Source organism: Bubalus bubalis, chromosome 16, assembly GCF_019923935.1.
Source record: "Bubalus bubalis isolate 160015118507 breed Murrah chromosome 16, NDDB_SH_1, whole genome shotgun sequence".
NCBI lineage: Eukaryota > Metazoa > Chordata > Mammalia > Artiodactyla > Bovidae > Bubalus > Bubalus bubalis.
Window position 1 is genome coordinate 6,815,122 of NC_059172.1, and position 23,193 is coordinate 6,838,314.

Sequence of the window (23,193 nt, forward strand, 5' to 3'; positions counted from 1 at the left end):
TTCCATTCTAACAATGTCCTACTTCCATGAAACAAAGCTCCTACTGTGGAATTTGAGGCATTGGATTCAGGTTAATGAAGGGGGAAAACTAAAATTAAGTTGTTGGTTTTTTTTTAAAGAAATAGACAACTTTAATAGGGTTGATATTTGAGAAGATGCATTCCTAAAAAATTGCCTTCATATTTTTTTCCATTTAAAAAACATCGGAGAGAAAAACCTTCTCCTATGATAGAATTATATATACAGTTGTCAAGAGCTGATAAGATGATTTCTGCTAAGTGAACTTTGACAAACTTAATTGATCAAGTTTATACATACTGGTTTGAAAAGCCATCTATAACAGTATCTGAAAGGATGAGAGAGAGGTGCTGAGCGCAGCTGCCACCGAGATGGGAGGTATTTAAATATTTTCACTTACTAGAAAAGATGAAATAGTTATGTTCTTAGCAATAGTTTTTCAGTTTTTAACATTATTAAAATTTTTATTTTGTACTGGGGTAGAGTTGATTAACAAACAATGTTGGAATAGTTTCAGGTGAACAGTGAAGGGACTCAGCCATAGGTATACATGTTTCCATCCTTCCCCAAACGCCCCTTCCATCCAGGCTGCCACATAACATTGAGCAGAGTTGCATGTGATCTACAGTAAGCCATTGTTGATTATCCATTTTAAATATAGTAGTGGGTACATGCCTATCCCAAACTCCCTGTGCACGCTAAGTCATTTCAGTCAAGTCCGACCCTTTGGGACCCTATGGGCCACAGCCCACCAGGCTCCTCTATCCATCAGATTCTCCAGTCAAGAATACTGGAGTGGGTTACCATTTCCTTCTCCCCGACACTCCCTAACTAGACCTAAAATGAAGTATTGATAGAAAAGCCTTCCAGGGATTCCCACAAGAGCACACTGATAGAGGGAAAGAATAAAACCTAAACTTATTTCTCCCAGTACCACAATCTTTCCACACATCACAGCATGCTAAGAAGTATCGTTTACTTTACTGAGAAGGGTTCGTTTACTTTACTGAGAACCCTGAACCCAGGGTTCGTGGGTAGAAGGTGACAGAGTGGGAATTCCAATCCAGGTGATCCCTCCCTGATGTCTATGCCCTGTATACTGAAGAACATGAAGAAAAACAACAATGCAGCTCAATTTTCAACTTTCTCCAAAATACAGAGGGCTATGAAAGGCATCTGATTTATTTTATGGAATATAAAGCCCTCACCTAAAATACAACCAAAAAACGTGAATAGGTGAACATTTGCTCTGTTGCTCATAGTTCACTAAAATCAAACTTTTATTTAGTCACCATATGCATGCTCAGTTTTTTAAGGTTTTCATTGTTATTCCACCCCTGAGTTAACTTTCTTGCCCCACAACCTCTTCAAGGCAATTTTCATCTCTACATTTCTGAGTGTGTAAATGATGGGGTTCAGCATGGGGGTGACCACCGTGTAGAACACGGCCACCAGCTTGTCCTCAGTGAAGGTGGAGGGGGGCCGCATGTAGAGGAAGATGGCGGGTCCAAAGAACAAGACGACCACCGTGACGTGAGAGGCACAGGTGGAGAGGGCTTTGCGTCTCCCTTCTGCTGAATGGTTCCTCAAGTTGACCAGGATGACAACGTATGAGGACACCAAGAGGAGGAAGGAGAAGACAGAGATTAATCCACTGTTGGCCAACACAACAACCCCCTCCACAGAGGTGTCAGTGCAGGCAAGCTTGAACAAGGGATGGAGGTCACAGAAGTAGTGGTCAATCACGTTGGGACCGCAGAAGGGCAACTGGACAGTGACAAGGATCTGCACCACGGAGTGAATTATGCCCCCCAGCCAGGAAGCAGCCGCCAGTTGGTGGCACACAGGCCGGCTCATGACGGTTGTGTAGTGAAGGGGCTTGCAGATGGCCACGTAGCGGTCATAGGCCATCACCGTGAGCAGGAAGATCTCAGCAACTCCAAACAAGTGAAAGAAGAATATCTGAGCCACACAGCCCTCCAGGGAGATGGTCTTAATCCTGGCAAGTAAGTCTGTGATGAATTTAGGGACAACAGTGGAGGAGTAACTGATCTCCACCAGCGACAGGTGACTCAGGAAGAAGTACATGGGGGAACGCAGGCTCTTACTGACTCTAACCGTCAGAACAATGAGGCCATTGCCCACCACCGTGGCCAAGTACACGGGCAGAAACACCACAAAGCACGCTATCTGCACCTCTGGATCCTGGAAAAGACCGGTGATAATTAACTCAGTCACATTATTGGTCCTCGCCATGGAATCCTTTCAGGCACGATGGATAAGAGCTACTGAGAGCCCTGTAATAAAACGAACACTGATCATAATTAATTCACTCCATATATAGTACGTTGGGCAGTGCAAACAACATGATAATACACTTACTATGATATCATTCATTTAGCCAGTATGAATGTATTAAGCATTAACAGTTTATATATCAGAAAATTAAGGCTCAGAGAATTGGCTATTTACCCAAGATTGCACAGAAAGTAGTGAATTCTGGGACTCAGAACCAGACTTTCTGACTTTATCCACAATTTGTTTTAGTCCATTATAAGATATTCTGAATTTAGGGAATCATTTAAGGTCAGACTTTCTAGCTTTATCCACAATTCGTTTTAGTCCATTATAAGATATTCTGAATTTAGGGAATCATTTAAGTTCAGAGCTTATAGTTTTATTATCCTTTTGCATTTTTTAGTGTTCTTTACTGCAGGGAGTGAGCTCCGCCCCTGGCAAAGGTCTTGAGGAAGGAGGCTTGGCATATGCAAAGGCGGGATCGAGCCTCAGGAGTCTCCCTGGAAATTCTCAAGCATCTACCCCCAAAACCAGAGTCTGCCTACTTTCTGCTTTTTGCTCTCACCTACATCTCTGACTTTACGGGGGGCTGTCCCCCACAACCTCTCTCTGAAAAAAGAGTTAGCTTACAGCTCCAGTTAATAATTCCTGGGTGTGACAGTGTTTCAACCTACAAACTCCTTTGGAAGTCCTCTAGCCTGCCTGAATAGGTTTTTTCCGGCAACATGTGATTGTTCAGAGCCTCCCAACTGTGAGAGGCAGGAGATGTTCTAAACTGTCTAAACACAGATTCCTTTGAGTAGTTAAAAGATTGATTAGAAATTGTATTGGTGAAGGGTTTTTCACTTGTTGGGCCAATGTTTGCTGCTAAGTCTCCATATCCCTTACCTACTGTGTCCTTGGCAGTGTATTGATTGATATAATGGGTGTATAGAAATGTAAGTAGTAGCCTCAATGTTTGTAACCTTGGACCCTTGAGTTAATTCTTTTCTTGATTGAGCCCACCTCACCTTTGCCCTATAGGAATGCAGCTTCGTCCAATGCTTTTTGGAGGCTGGCGCCTGACTTTAGAATAATCACCTTTAGAGAAAAATAAGTTTCTTTAAATGTTAACAGGCCTCCTGGCCAGAAGATGATGTAAATCACCTAAACTTTTTCATATGATAAGTTTGAAAGCCTGGCTTCGATAAGGATCAGGAACTGCTGTCTTTGCATGACTCTACCCCTTCCCCCATTATCCTCTATGCACAACTTAAGGTATAATACTACTTTGGAAAATAAAGTATGCCCTTTTTTGTTCACTGAAATTTGGTCTCCCCATGTCGTTCTTTCTTTCACCTTCTAGCTGAACTTTTCCTCTGAGGCAGGAAATCTCGTCAAGCCTACTAATTTTGCCTGGGCTTCTAAGATCTGACCGGGGAGGCCTTAGTGTCTCCTCTCCTTCGGGAGAACGGGAGGACGCCTGCGGCCTTCGTAGGTGACGTAAATTCCCTGCTTTGGAATTTTATTCAGCCTCGTTTCTTCACTGAATTTCTTCGCTGAGCTATCCTTATTTCACCACTCTTTATATCCTTAATAAACGTTTAATTAAGCAGTTGTTTCCTGATTTTCGCCGATGCCGCCCCCGCTTCGAATTCCCTGGATCCACCGGGGCTGGACCCCGGCACTTTACTTCATTGCATTTTGAACGCTGTCTCCTATTGGGGAATTTTCATGAGACATTTCTTTTCTTAACTTCCTTTTTCCCTTATCTCTGCCTCAGGGAATCATCTTCCCAATGATATTTCTACCTTTTTCCAAAAGGTCTTCTGTCCTGATTTCTTCACTCCTTTCTGCCAGTCCTCAGTCTATTCAGGTCAGATTCCTTCTCCAGTCTTGCACCTTCAATAACTATGTTCCTATGACAAATGCTCAAACACACTGGAGATAATTCAATCCACAGCTTGTCCCCATCATTACACTGTCATTTTCAAAACCCGGGCCCCTCTGCTCAAACTACTGACAGATCATGAGCTCACAGAGCTGGTCCTTAGGCATAGCAAGGGTGGCCAGCCTGCTTATTCTTTTTCCAGGTTAGTAGAGAATTTCTCTATGAGTTACATCCCTGGAACATACTTACTGACACCCCTTCCACATCTATACAACCCCAAACTAGAGGGAAGCAATACAGATCATGATACCACCTCAAGCTAACAATGCCATGTAATTCAAAAAAATATCTTCCAGATTAAGCTAACCAACTAGGACTTTTTTCACCACATAAAGTCCATGAGACATAAGAATGAAACAGTATTAATACTTTGAATTTCTAAGTTTTATCCCATTATCTTTCCCCTTATCTCCAGGAGTTGGTGATGGACAGGGAGGCCTGGCATGCTGCAGTCCACGGGGTTGCAAAGAGTCTGACATGACTGAGCAACTGAACTGAATTGAGCTATCTCTGATTTTATACTAAAACTTTCAAAAACTTTGGACATGATAAAAATGAACTTATTTACAAAACATAAAAAGAAATAAAAATAGGGGGAAAAAAGAAAAGAATAAAAGATGGAATGGCTTCAACCCCAGGGATGCAATGGATCATGGAAACATTTCCATTCACCATGATTCCAAACTTTTCCCATACAGAACTTTGTTTCTTCGGCTGCCATTTTAGGTTTGAACAGCTTTTCTATTTCTTTTTTTTTCTTCTTTTTTTTTTTCTTTTTTTTTTTCTTTTTTTTTTTTTTAAATTTTATTTTATTTTTAAACTTTACATAATTGTATTAGTTTTGCCAAATATCAAAATGAATCCACCACAGGTATACATGTGTTCCCCATCCTGAACCCTCCTCCCTCCTCCCTCCCCATTCCATCCCTCTGGGTCGTCCCAGTGCACCAGCCCCAAGCATCCAGTATCGTACATCGAACCTGGACTGGCAACTTGTTTCATACATGATATTTTACATGTTTCAATGCCATTCTCCCAAATCTTCCCACCCTCTCCCTCTCTCACAGAGTCCATAAGACTGTTCTATACATCAGTGTCTCTTTTGCTGTCTCGTACACAGGGTTATTGTTACCATCTTTCTAAATTCCATATATATGTGTTAGTATACTGTATTGGTGTTTTTCTTTCTGGCTTACTTCACTCTGTATAATAGGCTCCAGTTTCATCCACCTCATTAGAACTGATTCAAATGTATTCTTTTTAATGGCTGAGTGATACTCCATTGTGTATATGTACCACTGCTTTCTTATCCATTCATCTGCTGATGGACATCTAGGTTGCTTCCATGTCCTGGCTATTATAAACAGTGCTGCGATGAACACTGGGGTACACGTGTCTCTTTCCCTTCTGGTTTCCTCAGTGTGTATGCCCAGCAGTGGGATTGCTGGATCATAAGGCAGGTCTATTTCCAGTTTTTTAAGGAATCTCCACACTGTTCTCCATAGTGGCTGTACTAGTTTGCATTCCCACCAACAGTGTAAGAGGGTTCCCTTTTCTCCACACCCTCTCCAGCATATATTACTTGTAGACTTTTGGATCGCAGCCATTCTGACTGGTGTGAAATGGTACCTCATAGTGGTTTTGATTTGCATTTCTCTGATAATGAGTGATGTTGAGCATCTTTTCATGTGTTTGTTAGCCATCTGTATGTCTTCTTTGGAGAAATGTCTATTTAGTTCTTTGGCCCATTTTTTGATTGGGTCGTTTATTTTTCTGGAGTTGAGCTGTAGGAGTTGCTTGTATATTCTCGAGATTAGTTGTTTGTCAGTTGCTTCATTTGCTATTATCTTCTCCCATTCTGAAGGCTGTCTTTTCACCTTGCTAATAGTTTCCTTTGATGTGCAGAAGCTTTTAAGGTTAATTAGGTCCCATTTGTTTATTTTTGCTTTTATTTCCAATATTCTGGGAGGTGGGTCATAGAGGATCCTGCTGTGATGTATGTCAGAGAGTGTTTTGCCTATGTTCTCCTCTAGGAGTTTTATAGTTTCTGGCCTTACGTTGAGATCTTTAATCTATTTTGAGTTTATTTTTGTGTATGGTGTTAGAAAGTGTTCTAGTTTCATTCTTTTACAAGTGGTTGACCAGAGTTCCCAGCACCACTTGTTAAAGAGATTGTCTTTAATCCATTGTATATTCTTGCCTCCTTTGTCAAAGATAAGGTGTCCATAGGTGCATGGATTTATCTCTGGGCTTTCTATTTTGTTCCATTGATCTATATTTCTGTCTTTGTGCCAGTACCATACTGTCTTGATAACTGTGGCTTTGTAGTAGAGCCTGAAGTCAGGTAGGTTGATTCCTCCAGTTCCATTCTTCTTTCTCAAGATCGCTTTGGCTAATCGAGGTTTTTTGTATTTCCATACAAATTGTGAAATTATCTGTTCTAGCTCTGTGAAGAATGCTGTTGGTAGCTTGATAGGGATTGCATTTAATCTATAGATTGCTTTGGTGAACAGCTTTTCTATTTCTTAAGGTCTGTTCATTTAGATAGTAATTCAATACTGTTGTAGACATCTACTCTAGTGTTGTGGGTGTAGGGAATATTATTTTTGTAAAGGGTTTAGGAATATATGGTTCACTTTAAAAGAACAGAAATTCTGTCTTGTCAATTTATTTACACTAAGGGAAAGCATGTTGGTTGCTTACATGCCTTGATCTTGTTAGAATCTTTGCTTTATATGTGTTGGCTTTTACAATTTTGACTTGAAGTGTCATGAAAGAACTATTATCTTATGCCCTCCAAATCTTAATCAGCCTTTGAAATGTACACCTCTCAGAGCTGTTAGTAAACACAGATTTTTGCTTGTTTGCAAAAACAAGAAAGAAATATACTTTTGAAGAACTGAAAAAGAAAACCTCAACAGCAAGGAGCAGAACTAACAACAAAAGAACAAAACCTAAAGATCAGTGATCTGGACTGATGGAAACAAATCAATACGTGTCAGAATTTCTCAGGTAAGGACATAAGCTGATGTTAAGACTGTACAAAGTTACTGAACTTGAAAAATTATAGAAACTAGTGCTCTGGAGCAAGGAAAAGACTAGAGAAAGAGGTCATGACTTCTGAGAGAGTCAAAGAAATGAAGAGGTGACTCTGAGACACACTAAAAATAAATGCTCATAAAGCATATATACTCTTCTGGGGGCTTCCCTGGTGGCTCAGATGGTAAAGAATCTGTCTGCAATGCAGGAAACCAGGGTTTGATCCCTGGGTCAGGAAGATCCCCTAGAGAACAGAATGGCAACCCACTCCAGTATTCTTGTCTGGAGAGTTCCATGGACAGAGGACCCTGGCAGACTATAGTCCATGGGGTCACAATGACTCAAGACACAACTGAGCAACTTCACAACAACAATAAAATAAATGCTCATAAAACATAAATACTATTTTTAACAAAAGTAAAAGATTGGTACTTGGAGAGCTGGCATGGGTGAAAAAATAAACAGTTTCATATTAAGTTGTAGACATGGAGATCAGAACAACCATTCTGAGAACAAATAGTATGCATCAAATGTACACCCCTCTGTTCCTACAATTAATATTCCATGAAGACATGAGTTAAGTGTACAAGTGTTGGAAGTTGTGCTGTGTTGGATCCAGTTTAGACCAGTTCAGGAGACTCTGTCACAGGCATCTCTTTCAACTCCACACATCACATTGGTAGCTTGAAATCAGCCATGGTGGGAGCATGTTGGAAATCCGGAAATGATACAAATCAGTGCTCTTTACTTAGGAGAGCCAGTTATTAACTATTTACCAGCACACCACCGATAGGAGGCTGGGGGAGAGCCTTTCCGCTACATTCCTGATGTTTGCTCCACACAGAGGACGTTACAGCCACTAAACTCCTGGCACCACGCTGCCCCCGTGGAGGCAGAGTAAACTGGGAAGCGGAGATTAGGCATGCCCTCTCCCCCTTTTCTTGGAGTGAGATGCTGCAGAGAGAACACTTTCTACACTGCCCTGGGGCAAGTTCTGTTTCAGTGAGGTAGAGACAGACAGCTCCTTAGGGTAGGTCCCATCTGTGTCTGTGTCAGTCACTCAGTCATGTCTGACTCTTTGCAAGCCCATGGACAGTAGCCCACCAGGCTCCTCTGTCCATGGAATTCCCCTAGAGTAGGAAATGGCAACCTACTCCAGCATTCTTGCCTGGAGAACTCCATGGACAGAGCAACGGTGCCCTTTTGATATAAGTCCCCGAGTATATTTACTTGCCATGAATGGATGTGAAGCTTTACCTGAGACCAGGGTTCAGAAAAGCCACTTGTAGCAGATTATACACCACAATCTTCATTATCATCTTTTCCTGTTATCTTTGATCCTAAACAAAGATAATGTTTCTTCCCTTCAAAATGCCTTATTCCTTTAATTTAGAAATTAATTCACCATTCACATAGAAAGACATATGTTAAGTTTCTTCAAACCCCCAAATGATATCTTTTCTCACAAACGATTTATTAAAAAAAAATATTCTATACCGACATAAATATCCACGAAATCTGCAGTGGGATTATCTGTCTGCCTGAATGGGAATCAGAACAATATAATTTCTTGGAAGTAAAATAAAAATAATAGGAAATTCTCTTTGCAGAAGCAAAGGAGTTTTGCCATTCAACAAAGAAGAAAGCTACCTACTAGAGAGCTAAAATTCCAGGAAGGTGGATGCTGCAGAGAAGTTGTGTTGATGATCATGCCAAACAAAAGCAGTATTGTTAAGCACATCACAGTGTGGTGGGATTTCCAACAGAGGCACCAGGGACCCAAAATCATTAAAAATACCTGGCACAATCTCCCACCTTGGAAAACCAAGCAGCTCAATGGTTGAAAGAGAAGACTGTGATTCTCAAGAATCACCATTACTACATTTACACTCACAAACCCAAGAAAATGATTTGGACAGAGATTAGGGTTGAATCAAAGAAGGAAATGGCAACTCACTCCAGTATTCTTGCCTGGAAAATTCCATGGACAAAGGAGCCTTGTGGGGCTACAATCCATGGGGTCACAAAGAGTCTGACACAATTGAGTGACTGAGCCCACGAGGTTGAATCTAATAAAACTAAACTACAGAGTAACAGGAGACCTATAGCAAGAGTGACCTGGAAGATACCTGGAGGCATCATCAGCCTCCAAGATGCCAGGCTTGTCGCTGTGGTGTGCTGTGTGATCCATGCCTCCCTTTCATTCCCCCACCCAGTCAGTTACCACATCCCGTTCATTCTGTCTCTGATCACCTCTCCTCCTACCTCTTCCCATTCATTTTGTCTTTGATCACCTCTCCTGCCACCGCATCCCGTTCATTCTGTCTTTGATCCTCTCCTGCGGGCCATTCTTTTTTCCATTCTTCCTGCTACCACCATCTATACTGTTGTCAGCTGATACCAAGATTACCGGAGCTTCTCAGCCTCCAGATGGTCCCACTCCATCCACCCTGCAGACTACAGCCAGAAAAGTGTTCCTTAGACCCTTCTTTCCTCAGATCCTCCACGGGCTTTGAATGAGTTGGGGGAAACCTAAGCTCCCCTGCTCACTTTTAAAGACTTGAACAGATTGAGCCACTTCAACTATCACCCTCCTACCCACTAAACTTTGACTCACCTCTATTCAACTCAGGGTCCTCTCCTCCTCACACAAGCCCACCCCGATAATCCCCACCACAGAGCCCTCCTTCACCAGAAATGACCTCTCCTTATCCCTTCCAATTCGACCCACCTTCCAACCCAGTCCTGTTTGTTCAATGATGCTTGCCTTTAAGACTCCTCCAACCATGTGTCTTCTCTTCTTTAGGCACTGTAAATCCTTTGGTGATTATCCTTAAATGTAAATCTTGTTATGCTACGTCTCTACCTAAAATCTAGCCACAGCCCCGCATTGCCCATGGCATAAAATATAATATTCTCACCATGAATTCCAGGTCCTTCTTGAACTGACCCTTGCCTGTGTTTGCATCCCTGTTTTTTCATTACCCAATGGAATATTATATGGTATTTCTTAACACAAAGTTTCTTTCCTCTGTCTTTATGTTTAGCATCCCTACTTTAGCGATAAAGAACCTCACTACTACAGGAGGAATACAGTCTTTTCTTTGGTCTCTCATAGTATTTTATCATACCTCTTTTAAATCATTTCATAATTATAGCTTCTGAGTCTATACAGACTATCATATATTATGATGACATTCAAAATTTTCTGCTTAATATTCTTCTTCAGTCCTTATTATTAATTGCATTTTTTGGTTAATAATTATAGCTAGCATTGCAATAGTACTTGCCATTTGCTATACATACATTAATTCATTTAATTCTCACAACAGGCCTGTAATGTGGATATTATTATAATCACTGCTTTTTTTATACAGATGAGGAAATAGAAGCACAGGTAAGATGTTGGGGGCCAGCGTGAGGCACTCCACCCGTGGCAAAGGTCATGAGGAAGGAGGCTCGACATACGCAAAGGCGGGATCGAGCCTCAGGAGTCCCCCTGGAAATCTCGAGCATCTACCCCCATAACCAGAGCCTACCTACTTTACTACTTTGTGCTCTCACCTACACCTCTGACTTTACGGGGGGCTGTCCCCCACCACCTTTTTCGGAGAAGGAGTTAACTTAGAGCTCCAGTTAATAATAATTCCTGGGCGTGATAGGAGTGTTTCAACCTACAAACTCCTCTGAAGGTTCTCTAGCCTGCCTGACAGGCTTGTCCGGCCACATGTGATTGCTCACAGCCTCCCAGCCATGAAAGGCACGAGATGCTTTAAAACCTTCTAAAAACAGGTTCCTTAGAAAAGTTAGAAAACTATTAGTATAATGGGCTGATTAGAAATTGTATTGGTGAAGGGTTTTTCATTTGTTGAGCCAATGTTTGTTGCTAAGTCTCCACATCCCCTGCCCTTACACATATTAATTAACATAAAGAAGAAATACGTATTAACCTTTGATATAAATCACGTTAGACCTTAGGCTAAGTAAATTCTTTCCTTAACTAAAACCCACTATACCCTCACCCTATAGGAAGGTAACTTTATTTGGGTGGCGTCTGTTTTGAGAATAATCACCCCTGGAGAAATAAGTGTCCTGGTTGACTGACCACTGTCACAAGGAGAGGGTCGTAAATTGTCAGCAGGCCCCCTGGCCAGAAGATGATGTAACACCCCTAAGACCTCTGTATACATTTGTATGAAGCACCTGACTTTGATAAAAGTCAGGACTGCTGGCCCCACATGACTTTTGCATAACATCTCAGTGTATAAAAGTAGACCATGGAAAATAAAGAATTGGGATCATTTTCTCGAAATACTGGTCTCCCCATGTCGCTCTCTCTCTCACTCTGGCTGAGTCTCCATCTGAAGCGCGGAACCCACCAAGCTTACTAATTTTGCCTGGGCTTCTAAGATCCAACCGGGGAGGCCTCAGTGTCTCCTCTCCTTCAGGAGAACGGAAGGATGCCTGCGGCCTACGTAAGTGGTGCAAGCTTCTTATCTTGAAGTTTTATTGGCCTCCCGTGTGAACCAAGCTACTCAGCCTCTTTTCTCCACTGAATTTTCCTACTGAGCTATCCTCATTCTATTACTCTTTACATATCTAATTAATATCTAATTGAAGCTATTGTATCTTGATCCTCGCTAACACCATCCCCGCTTCAAATACCCTGGATCAAGCGGGGCTGGGCCCCGGCAGTAAGGGAATTAACTGGCCATTCCCACCATCTCTCCCACTTAAGTGAGAAGACATACCTCCTTGTTCCCTGCAAAGCTGCCTCCCCAAGAAACATGGAAAGAAGACATGACCAGCATGTAAAAGCCTAAATCAGCATTTGAGCATGTACATCAGGTAACCTGCTGGAGTGGGGACCAGGGCCAGTGATAGATAGAAGGCAGACAATAAAAGAGAGCTTCATGTGCCACTGGGACTGGTCTCGGAATGAAGTCACAGAACCTCCATCTCAATTAAATGGTTCTCACTTGATAATCCCAAATATTACCTCACAGAATCACAAAATTGTAAAAGACTTACAAATCACCAAATCTTACGTTATGTATATTTTACAAAAATGAATAAATCTATTCCTTGCCCTGTCCCCTCCCTCAAAAAAAATCTTCAAAATCGACCACCTAATTAAAAAAGGAGGGACTTCCCCGGTTGTCCAGTGGTTAAGACTTCCCAGGCAGGGGGTCATGGGTTTGATCCCTGGTCAGGGAAGTTCCCACATGCTTGTGGCATAACCAAAAAAATAAATAAATAGCATGATCTTCCCTGGTGGCTCAGACAGTAAAGCGTCTGGCCTGTAATGCGGGCAGACCCGGGTTCAATCCCTGGATCAGGAAGATCCCCTAGAGAAGGAAATGGCAACCCACTCCAGTACTCTTGCCTGGAAAATCCCATGGACAGAGGAGCCTGGCCGGCTACAGCCCATGCGGTCACAGAGTCGGTTTAACAAATGAGGGAGTTCCCTGGTTGCCCAGTGGTTAAGACTTCCCATGCAGGGGGACATGGGTTTGATCCCTGGTCAGGGAAGTTCCCACATACCTGTGACATAACCAAAAAGAAATAAACAGTATGCAATTTATAAATTAACAAATGAGCATTTGTGGCTGAAAGAGAACTGACTTGCCCAATATCATATATATGGCTAGTCAGAAACTCTACAACTTACCTCCAGTCACATCACCTACCCTTAAGTCAGAGAATCTGGTGTGGTCCGTTCTGCCTTAGGGCAGGCAACTGGCTCAGACGGATCCCAAATGCATTCAAGTGCCTCCAATTCAGCATGAAGTTAGCTTCTGCTGGAATTGATCATTACTTCAGGAGAAACTGGGAGGGGATGGAGCATTGAATCTCTCTGGGAATCCTAACAAGCAAGATGCTTTGGCTAATATTAACACACTCAGATTATTTTCCCCCTGAGGGCCCCCAGTGAGCCAAGCTCAGGTCACACTCAGCTATGCCACTCTAAGAGTCATGCTGAAAAGATTTAGAGACCTTTCATTCTAATCTCCTTTGTTTATAGATAGAGTGACAGAGGATGAGCCATGTTATTTGGATCCTAAGGCACGCACCAGTTAGTTGCCAGGTTACTTAGAAATGAGTGCTCTTTCAACAACACTAGGCTGCCTTCTGATGGGACTGTGTGGTGGTTGCTACTGGACTCAAGATCAGATCTTGTCCCCAAGAGAAAAATCAGCAATATTCCTAGGACTTTTAGAAAACAAAGGTCATGGCTAAGACGAATCAGCAAAAACAAGAAGGAAAATACAGAGGATTTGGATACAGATTAACATCTGGATTTATAAAATATAGAAGAAATACACATAAGCCCAGGAAGCAGCAACCCAGAGATTTTTAAGATCCTGCCTTTCCTGCAGACAAACCTATCCACCCACTGAAAGTCCAAGGGTTGTGATTAAATGCTTAGATCTGTGAACTATTTGAAATAATGTCAGCCACACATATAATCAAGGGAACAATTTCCCCACGGAATTTCCTTTCTCTAGAGTGAACTTTACCAAGTAAACTATGACTTGGGGAAAGATTCAAAATCACTTTCAATTAGCTTAGTGAGATTTCTATAAGGTTTTTGCACTCAAGAATGAGACAGTAAGAGAGGAAACTTGAAAGTAAGATGAAGGAAAATTTTTTCCAGACTGTACTACTGAGAATTAACAGGAGAAAAAACAGAGAAGAAAAAGGACCGCAGGGAGCCAGGACCCCTGGGCACTAGCTGGGTCAGGACTCGATTAACTAACTTAGGCCACGTCATCTCACTGTTTCACCTGTCACTCTCCCAGGTTTCCTCTTCTGTATAACGTGACAGGATTGCACTAGGTTAACTCCAATGTGCCTCCTGATTCTAACGTTCATGGATTCAAGTCACTTAGTTCCCCCCATGCGTCAGTCTCTTCATCAACGTCTGGAATGCAGCACACGCTCATTAACTTTTGTTGAATAAGTTATTAAATATATCTGAAAATTCTGAAGTGAGTGAATAATTAGTAAATTATGCCACAATTGGACTCGGCGACATAACCAAGCTATCAAAATCATGTTTATAAAAAGTGTTTAATTACATGGGTAATAGATTCCCAGGTGGTTCAGTGGTAAAGAATCTGCGAGATGTAGGTTCAATCCCTGGATGGGGAAGGTCCCCTGAAGGAGGAAATGGCAACCATTCCAGTATTCTTGCCTGGAAAATCCCATGGAGAGAGGAGCCTGGTGGGCTACAGTGCATGGGGCCACAGAGTCTGACACGACTGAGTGACTGAGCGTACAATAGACTCTTAATAGACTGCCTGAGACCATAAGCCAATCCTTACATCCATCCTCTTCCCTTTTGGAACAGGGCAAAACCCTGATATTTAGCAGAACATAATTCTACACAGAAGAAAATATTTTAGTTTCCAATCTCCCCTGCAAATAAGGGTAATCATGTGACTCACGTCCATCAAACAATGTGAAAGTAAAAGTGCTATGTGGCACTTTTGAAAAATCTGAAAAGAAAGGAATTCATTTGCCCCTTCCCCGTGCTCCTTTCCTGCTTCCTGGGAAGACAGATGAAATGTGAGAGCTGTGTTGTCCAGCATGGTACCCACTAGCCCCGTGAAACGTTTTACCTTTAGCTTATTAAAAATAAATACATTTTAAAATTCCATTCCTTGGTCTGGATAGCCACATCTCAACTGCTCAGTTAACACTATCACACAGGACAGTACAGACAGAGCACGTGTCTAGCGCAGCATAAAATCCTACTGGGCGGCACTGGAGCACAGCACTGGCAGCCCTTCAAGGTGATGAGGCTAAAGCTGCAGGATTGAGGTGGCGGAGTCTAGATTTCTGATAATATTGTTCGACCTCAATAATCATGCTGGCTTGTCTGCCTCTGTACTTCTGTCTTAGAAGCGGCTCTGCTTTTCTGTTATATGCAGTTCAAGCAATACCCAAAAGGATACAAATAATAAGTGGGAAGAGAATTCAAAATTGTATACACAGAGTAGTCTTTTGCCCTCTACAAATTTTCCTTTGTACTATTATATTTATTGCCTACAGCTGCAGCTAAGTCGCTTCAGTCGTGTCCGACTCTGTGTGACCCCATAGACGGCAGCCCACCAGGCTCCTCTGTCCACAGGATTCTCTAGGCAAGCATACTGGAGTGGGTTGCCATTTCCTTCTCCAATGTATTGCCTAAAAATACATTTTCTTGGGGTTTCATTTTATGTTGTAACAGAACTGACGATTAAGAACCTAACCAGGAGGTCTCCAATGCTGTGTTATATCATTACACTTTTGTGAAGTAAGAAGGCATTTTAAACATTTTACAATCTCTGCCTCTTAAAAAAAAATAAAATGTTTTCATTGATTCCTGTGTTTTTTCCAGTGAGACCAGGGAAAAAGTGATCAATTATCCCTCAATAGACCAACTAACTCTCAATCCTCAATAGATGAGATAATCCCTGAGAATTTTGACAGTTTAGTAGAAGTAGATATTATCTGTTCTTGCAATATCCAGTGACTCAAGTTCGTTGCTAATGTCCTTTCTGTAGATCTCAGGAGAAAATGAAACATCCACATGAGTAAGCAGCTCCTAACACAGCCTGAAGACTAACATCCTAGCCTACTGCATCAAGGACTGAGAGAAAGGGAGGGCAGCTCCTCTGAGTTTAGGTCTGGACCAAACGCTTTCAGCTCAGTTCAGCCGCTCCGTCATGTCCAACTCTTTGCAACCATCCTCCTCATCTTCACACTGAGTAGACTGAGGAAGAGGAGGAAGAAGAGGGGTTGGTCTTGCTGTCTCAGGCAGAGGTGGAAGGGGAGGCAGAAGAGGCAGGTGCATTTGATGTAACTTTACGGAAATACATCATAACTTCTGTCTGACTTTTTGCTTTTCGTTTCTGTAAAATTGTTTCTACAAAGTACTAATCCTTCTTCTACTATTTAGTTTCTGTGCCTGTTTCATAGAAAGGTCTATGTTTTAAAAGAAGTCAAAATCAGCCCTTTCTAATTGGAACCCTTGTCCAAGCTGTCTAATGTCAATGTTTTCTGGTGCTACTTTGATGTCTTCTTCATTTCCGGGCACTGATTTGGAAGCACTTATCTCCATCAAGGTGCCTTCTGCTAATGCCACTAGTGTGCAGTCTATTAGCTCTTGAATTTCTTCAAGATCCATATCTTGAAACACTTCACTCCCTACCTTTTTTGTTTTCCATATCCACAATCTCTTTCATGATTTTCTTGATTGGTTCTGTCATAAATCCTGTGAAGTCATGCACAGCATCTGGAAAGTTTTCTGTAGCAGGAATTTATTGTTTCAGGCTTGATGGTTTCACAGATTTTTCAATAATGGCATCTTTACTTCTGTGATTATTCCAGACTTTCATGGTGCTTTCTCTATCAGGTTCTCTCCCATAGTGCTGACAATCCTTTCTATAGAGCACCACAGATAATGAACCTTCAGTTCAGTTCAGTTCATTTCAGTCACTCAGTCGTGTCCGACTCTTTGCAACCCCAAGAATCGCAGCACGCCAGGCCTCCCTGTCCATCACCAACTCCCTCAATCTAGAGGCTTAATTATACTCCTTGTGTTTGGGGACAAGCAGACAACTTTGATGCTTTCAGTGTTAACCTCATAGGGTTCTGAGTAATCAAGTCCAGTTCAGTCACCCAGTCATGTCCGACTCTTTGCGACCCCATGAACCACAGCACGCCAGGCCTCCCTGTCCATCACCAACTCCCAGAGTCCACCCAAACCCATGTCCATCGAGTTGGTGATGCCATCCAACCGTCTCATCCTCTGTCATCCCCTTCTCCTCCTGCCCTCAATCTTTCCCAGCATCATAGTCTTTTCCAATGAGTCAGCTCTTTGCATCAAGTGGTCAAAGTATAGGAGTTTCAGCTTCAATATCAGTCCTTCCAGTGAACACCCAGGACTGATGATCTTCTTTAGGATGGACTGGTTGGATCTCCTTGCAGTCCAAGGGACTTGAAAGAGTCTTCTCCAACACCACAGTTCAAAAGCATCAATTCTTTGGCACTCGGCTTTCTTTATAGTCCAACTCTCACATCCATACCTGACCACTGGAAAAACCATAGCCTTGACTAGACGGACCTTTTTTGGCAAAGAAATGTCTCCGCTTTTTAATATGCTAAGTTGGTCATAACTTTCCTTCCAAGGAGTAATCAAGGGCATTGTCCAATACCAAAAGAGATTTAAAAGACAGTCCCTTATTAGCAAGGTACTTCCTGACTTCAAAGTGTCAATGGAACCAATAGCTGCAATGATAGCTTTATGGATTTTCTTTTCTTTTTTTTTTTTACAATCATCCTTATACTGGAATCATTTGTCTTAAAGTGGCAGGCGACCCTTGCTGCATATCTCAATCTATGGAACATATCAAGCAACTCAACTTTTCTGTAACGTCATGACTTTGCTTCTTAAAAGTACTTCTAGAATCACTAGTGGCAGCATTTCATAAGGGTCCCCTAGTGTTATTTGATGTTTATGATATTGCACTAAATATGATGAAAAATACACAAGAACCTCAAGAGATCACTTTTTACTGAGAAAAACAATTTACTGCAGAGGTGACTGCTTATGGGTAATTGATTAGCATCAAGAGGCATTTTAAGTGTATCTTTGCAACACTTGAGCTCACTGTCATAGCAACAGGAGGTGGCAATGGAATTATTACAGTCATACTGTATGTACTACCATTAGTTTTATGAAGTTTGACTTGATACTGCATCTTCACATTTGTTTACATTTCTCTCTACTGCAAATAGCACCATGCTTTACGCTTACATGGTCTGTAAGTGTGTGTACCTACGTTTTGATAAATTTTAAGGCAGCAGCATTTCAGGTGGGTTTTTGAGGGTGGATAGGATGTTAACAGGTAGAGAAATCTGAATGACTGTTCAGTGAAGTAAGCGGACAAGTCCCTTCCAATTACTGTATTATTGTCGTTTCAATTTATATTAATATAAATTACATATATATAATTTATATAGTCTTATACAGTTAGATCCTCCTATATTAGGTATATTATAAATGCTATATCTTCTCGTATTTATCACTTTATCATTGTGTAATGTCTTTTCTTGTCTTTTATTATAGATTTTGTTTTAAAGCATATTTTGTCTGAAATGCATATTGCTATCCCAGCTTTCTTTCCATTTCTGTTTTCATGATATATTCCTTCCATCCCCACACTTTCAGTCGGTTTGTATCTTTAGCTCTGAAGTAAGTTTCTTGGAGGCAGCACTTAGATAAGTCTTGTTTATTTATTCAAATAACCTCCCTAAGTCTTTGGTTAGAGCATTTAGCCCAATAAAATTTTAAGTAATTGTTGATGGTATGGACTAGTGATTTTGCCATTTATTTTCTGATTGTTTTTGTAGTTCTACTCTTGTTCTTTTAGACTCTTCCCTTGTGGTTTGATGATTTTCTTTAATGCTGTTTGTGCTTCTTTCTCTCTAGTTTTTGTGTATATATTGTAGGTTTTTGATTTGTGGTAATCGTGGAGTTCATATATGTTGACCTATATCTACTTGTTTTAAACTGATTGTCATTTAAATGCAAACACATTCTAAAATCTCTGTATTTTTCACTCCTCCCCACATTTTTTGATGTTATATTCTACATCTTCATGCATATCCCTTAACTCTTTATTGTAGTGATACCTGATTTCACATTGTTTGTCTTTTAAATTTCATGCTAGTTTATTTAAGTAGCTGATCCACAGCCTTTATTATATATTTGCCTTTACCAGTGGAATGTTCCCCTTCCTATAATTTCTTAGTTCTGTAGCCTTTTCTCTTTCCCTTAAGTAGACCCTTTAATACTTCTTATAAGGTCAGGTTAGTATTAATGAACTCTTTTAGTTTTTGCTGCTCTGAGAAGTTATTTATTTCTCCTTCAATTTTGAAAGATAATCTTGCTGGTAGAGTATCCTAGGTTGTAGGCTTTTTCCTTTCAGTACCTTGATGGCGGTCTCCACCTAGAGCCAGTTTCGCTCCCTTCTGAGAGTGTACAGAGACAAGAGTAGAGGCTCTCTCTGCCCTGGAGCTAGTCTCACTCTCCCAAGTGTGTGCACCAAAGCATGCACTGGCAATGGCCGCTTCTGCCCTGATCAGAAGCAGGGGCTGGATTCATTCTGGTTTGTTCCCTGAAGTGTGCTCCCTGTTAGTAATGGCAGCCTCTGGCTTAGTGGCAGCCCCAGAGCATTAGGGGCCCAGCGCAGACAGGCAAGAAGACTGGCATGCTTGAGGGGTGCTGGAGGAACAGCTGGATCCCCAGTTTTCAATCTGCTGTGTTTGTGCTGTAACTGGGAGTAAGCAAGGCTGTGTGTATGCTTTCAAGAGCAGAGTCTTGGATTCTTAAATCCTTCTGGTAAGCCCCACTGGTTTTCAAGCCAGCTAAGAGGGCTCCTCTTCCTGGTATCAGACTTCAGGCCTGGGGTGTTTAATATGTAGTTTCAACCCCTCAATACCCTGAGTCTATAATATCCTCTACTTTTCTTTTTTTTTTTTTATTTTATTTTATTTTTAAACTTTACATAATTGTATTAGTTTTGCCAAATATCAAAATGAATCCGCCACAGGTATACATGTGTTCCCCATCCTGAACCCTCCTCCCTCCTCCCTCCCCATTCCATCCCTCTGGGTCGTCCCAGTGCACCACTCTACTTTTCTGTGTTCCCCACTGGGGGTGTGAGTCCTAAACAGATCACATCTCCTCCCTTTCCATCAGAATCCATGGGGATCTCTTGGTTGTAGAAGAACAATTCTGCTAGTACCTGTATCAACTTTAGTGAGAGTCACTATATATGTGGCTGTAGTTTTCATATATTTATGAAGGGAGATGAGCCAGCTTCCTCCTACTCTACCATCTTGATCTCTCTCCTTTCCAAATGTCTTTTAACTAAGGTTTGACTGAGTTTTTTTCATAATTAAACTCAGATTATGTATTTTGGGTAGAAATATCACACTGACGTTGTGTGTCTCTTTGTAAATGGCAATAATAAATGTGAGTAATTGTTAAAGGAAGTGTCTACCAGGTTTCACAACTATAAAGTTACATTTAAATTTTTACAATTAATAAACATCTTGTGGGGAGATCATTAGAGAGTGTATACAATTTTATTTCTCACCAAGAAAAACTGTAATGACTGTGCTGGATTACAAACCTTCTGAGAATTGATTTGAGACTATGCATCAAAAGCTATAGTAACTTTTAATGCAGTAAATTTATGATAGCAAATTAGACTTAAAAATGAGAAATATCAATCAAGATTTTTATTCAAGAATACTTAGCACATTATTATTTATAGTAGTAAAAATATATAAATAATCTAAACATGTAACAGAAAAATGGCTAGTTAAGTAATAGTATATCCATAAAAGAAAATATCTAACAAATGAGTACAATGAAGCTGTTGAAGAATGGAACCAGTTGGAGTAATCTAAAAATAACAAACCCTAGGGAGTGTCCTTCATTCCATTGTGTCACTTTGCTTTTATTCACCATCATTCTAAGCCCGAGGATCAAGACCAAGGCTCAGCCTCTACCTCTCTTCTAGTTTCATTGCTCTGACCCACAGCCTCTTCATGGCCTTCTTCACTTCAGCATTTCTCAGGGAGTAGATGACAGGGTTGAGCAGTGGGGTGATCACCGTGTAGAACACGGCCACCGTCTTGTCCACAGACAGGGTGGTAGAAGGTCTCAGATAGATGAAGATGCAGGGCCCAAAGAACAAGGTGACCACAGTGATGTGGGACCCACAGGTGGACAGGGCCTTGAGCCGCCCGGCGGCGCTCCGAGTCCTCAGATGGAGCAAGATGACCACATAGGAGGCTAAGAGGACCACAAAGCTGATCACGGACAGGGTCCCCCCATTAGCAACAATCAGAAGACCAATGAGGACGGTGTCAGAGCAGGCAAGTTTGAGCAGGGGAAGCACATCACAGAAATAGTGGTCGATCACATTGGGGCCACAGAAGGGCAAGCGGAAGATGAGAAGGATTTGAGCCAAGGAATGCACAAAGCCCCCCACCCATGCTGCTCCCACCAGGAAGGCACACACCTGCCGGTTCATGATGGTGGTGTAGCTGAGGGGCTTGCAGATGGCCACGTAGCGGTCATAGGCCATCACAGTGAGCAAGAACATTTCAATGCCACCAAAGAAGTGTGTAAAAAAAACCTGTGTCATGCAGCCCCACAGAGATATGGCTTTCCTCTCAGCCAGCAGATCTGAGATGAGTTTGGGGGCTGTCGTCGAGGCATAGCAGATCTCCACAAAGGACAGGTAGCTCAGGAAGAAGTACATGGGGGAGCCAAGGCTTCTGCTGCTCATGACAGTGAGGACAATGAGGAAATTCCCCAGCACAATGGCTGTGTACAGGAGCAGAAACATCACAAAGCAGACTTTCTGTACCAGCTGATTGGAAAAAAGTCCCAGGAAAGTGAATTCCGTCACATTCTGTGCGTTAGCCATGAAATCACCACCAGAAGGCAGGAATTTCAATGGGTGATCTGAAATGAAACAAAAGACTCATACATTAAGTAGGAAAATTGCATAACAATCCCTTGCATGTCCGAGAAGCTTGTGAACTGGATACTGAAAGATTAGTAGGAGTTGATACTGCTGCTGCTAAGTCGCTTCAGTCGTGTCCAACTCTGTGCGACCCCATAGATGGCAGCCCACCAGGCTCCCCCGTCCCTGGGATTCTCCAGGCAAGAACACTGGAGTGGGTTGCCATTTCCTTCTCCAATGCATGAAAGTGAAAAGTGAAAGTGAAGTCGCTCAGTCATGTCCAACCCTCAGCGACCCCATGGACTGCAGCCTTCCATGCTCCTCGATCCATGGGATTTTTGTCATGTGAAAAAAAAGGGAAGAACACGCCAAAAAAGCAGAAGAGGATGTACAAACAATGGAAATTCATTGAGTAAGGCTGGAGTAAAGTGGAAATAGAAATACTAAAGCTGGAAATAGATTATAGTATCACTTTATAAAAGACTCCTATGGATTTTGAAGTTCAGTCAACAGACAATGGGAAATCCTGAAAAAAAAAGTTAGGCAACTGAAAAGTAAAAGCGTTTTGTAGGTAGAATTTGGACGAGTGGATTAGACGTTGAACTGTGAAACAGGTGAAAGTGTTAGTCTCTCAATTAAGTCTGACTCTTTGAGGCCCTATGGGCTGTAGTCCACCAGGATCCTTCATCCATGAAATTATCCAGGCAAGAATACTGGAGTAGGTAGCCATGAAATTAAAAGACGCTTACTCCTTGGAAGGAAAATTATGACCAACCTAGATAACATATTAAGAAGCAGAGACATTACTTTGCCAACAAAGATCTGTCTAGTCAAAGCTACAACTTTTCCAGTAATCATGTACTGATGTGAGAGTTGGATTATAAAGAAAGCTGAGTGCCAAAGAATTTATGCTTTTGAACTGTGGTGTTGGAGAAGACTCTTGAGAGTCCCTTGGTTAGCAAGGACAGCCAATCAGTCATCCTAAAAGAAATCAGTCCTGAATATTCATTGGAAGGACTGATGCTTCAGAGAAGGCAACGGCACCCCCTCCAGTACTCTTGCCTGGAAAATCCCATGGACGGAGGAGCCTGGTAGGCTGCAGTCCATGGGGTGGCTAGGAGTCGGATAGGACTGAGCGACTTCACTTTCACTTTTCACTTTCATGCATTGGAGAAGGAAATGGCAACCCACTCCAGTGTTCTTGCCTGGAGAATCCCAGGGACGGGGGAGCCTGGTGGGCTGCCATCTATGGGGTCATACAGAGTCAGACACAACTGAAGTGACTTAGCAGCAGTAGCAGCAGGAAAGATTGAAGACGGGAGGGGAAGGGAACAGAGGATGAGATGGTTGGATGGTATCACTGACTCAATG

The 23,193-nt window shown here is 41.9% G+C and overlaps 3 protein-coding genes across 3 annotated transcripts in view; all 3 read right to left on the bottom strand.

Annotated features, from left to right (window-relative positions):
* Positions 1-948: 948 nt before the first annotated feature.
* On the bottom strand, positions 949-4,343 carry LOC102412154 (olfactory receptor 4B1-like). The gene is made up of 2 exons (XM_045162909.1): positions 4,107-4,343; positions 949-2,315 (listed from the first exon to the last, which is right to left on the bottom strand). The coding sequence occupies exon 2, from the start codon at positions 2,272-2,274 to the stop codon at positions 1,345-1,347; it is 930 nt and encodes a 309-aa protein (XP_045018844.1). The 5' UTR covers positions 2,275-2,315; positions 4,107-4,343; the 3' UTR covers positions 949-1,344.
* Positions 4,344-20,562: 16,219 nt separating this feature from the next.
* Positions 20,563-21,783, bottom strand: LOC102392766 (olfactory receptor 4X2-like). Its single transcript, XM_044929110.2, has one exon. The coding sequence runs from the start codon at positions 21,781-21,783 to the stop codon at positions 20,854-20,856; it is 930 nt and encodes a 309-aa protein (XP_044785045.2). The 3' UTR covers positions 20,563-20,853.
* Positions 21,731-23,193, bottom strand: part of LOC102394697 (olfactory receptor 4S1) — a 45,840-nt gene continuing 44,377 nt past the window's right edge. The window contains exon 3 of the mRNA XM_006042679.3: positions 21,731-21,821. Coding sequence (XP_006042741.2) covers positions 21,810-21,821 — 12 coding nt within the window. The 3' untranslated portion in view covers positions 21,731-21,809. The remainder of the gene's footprint in view (positions 21,822-23,193) is intronic.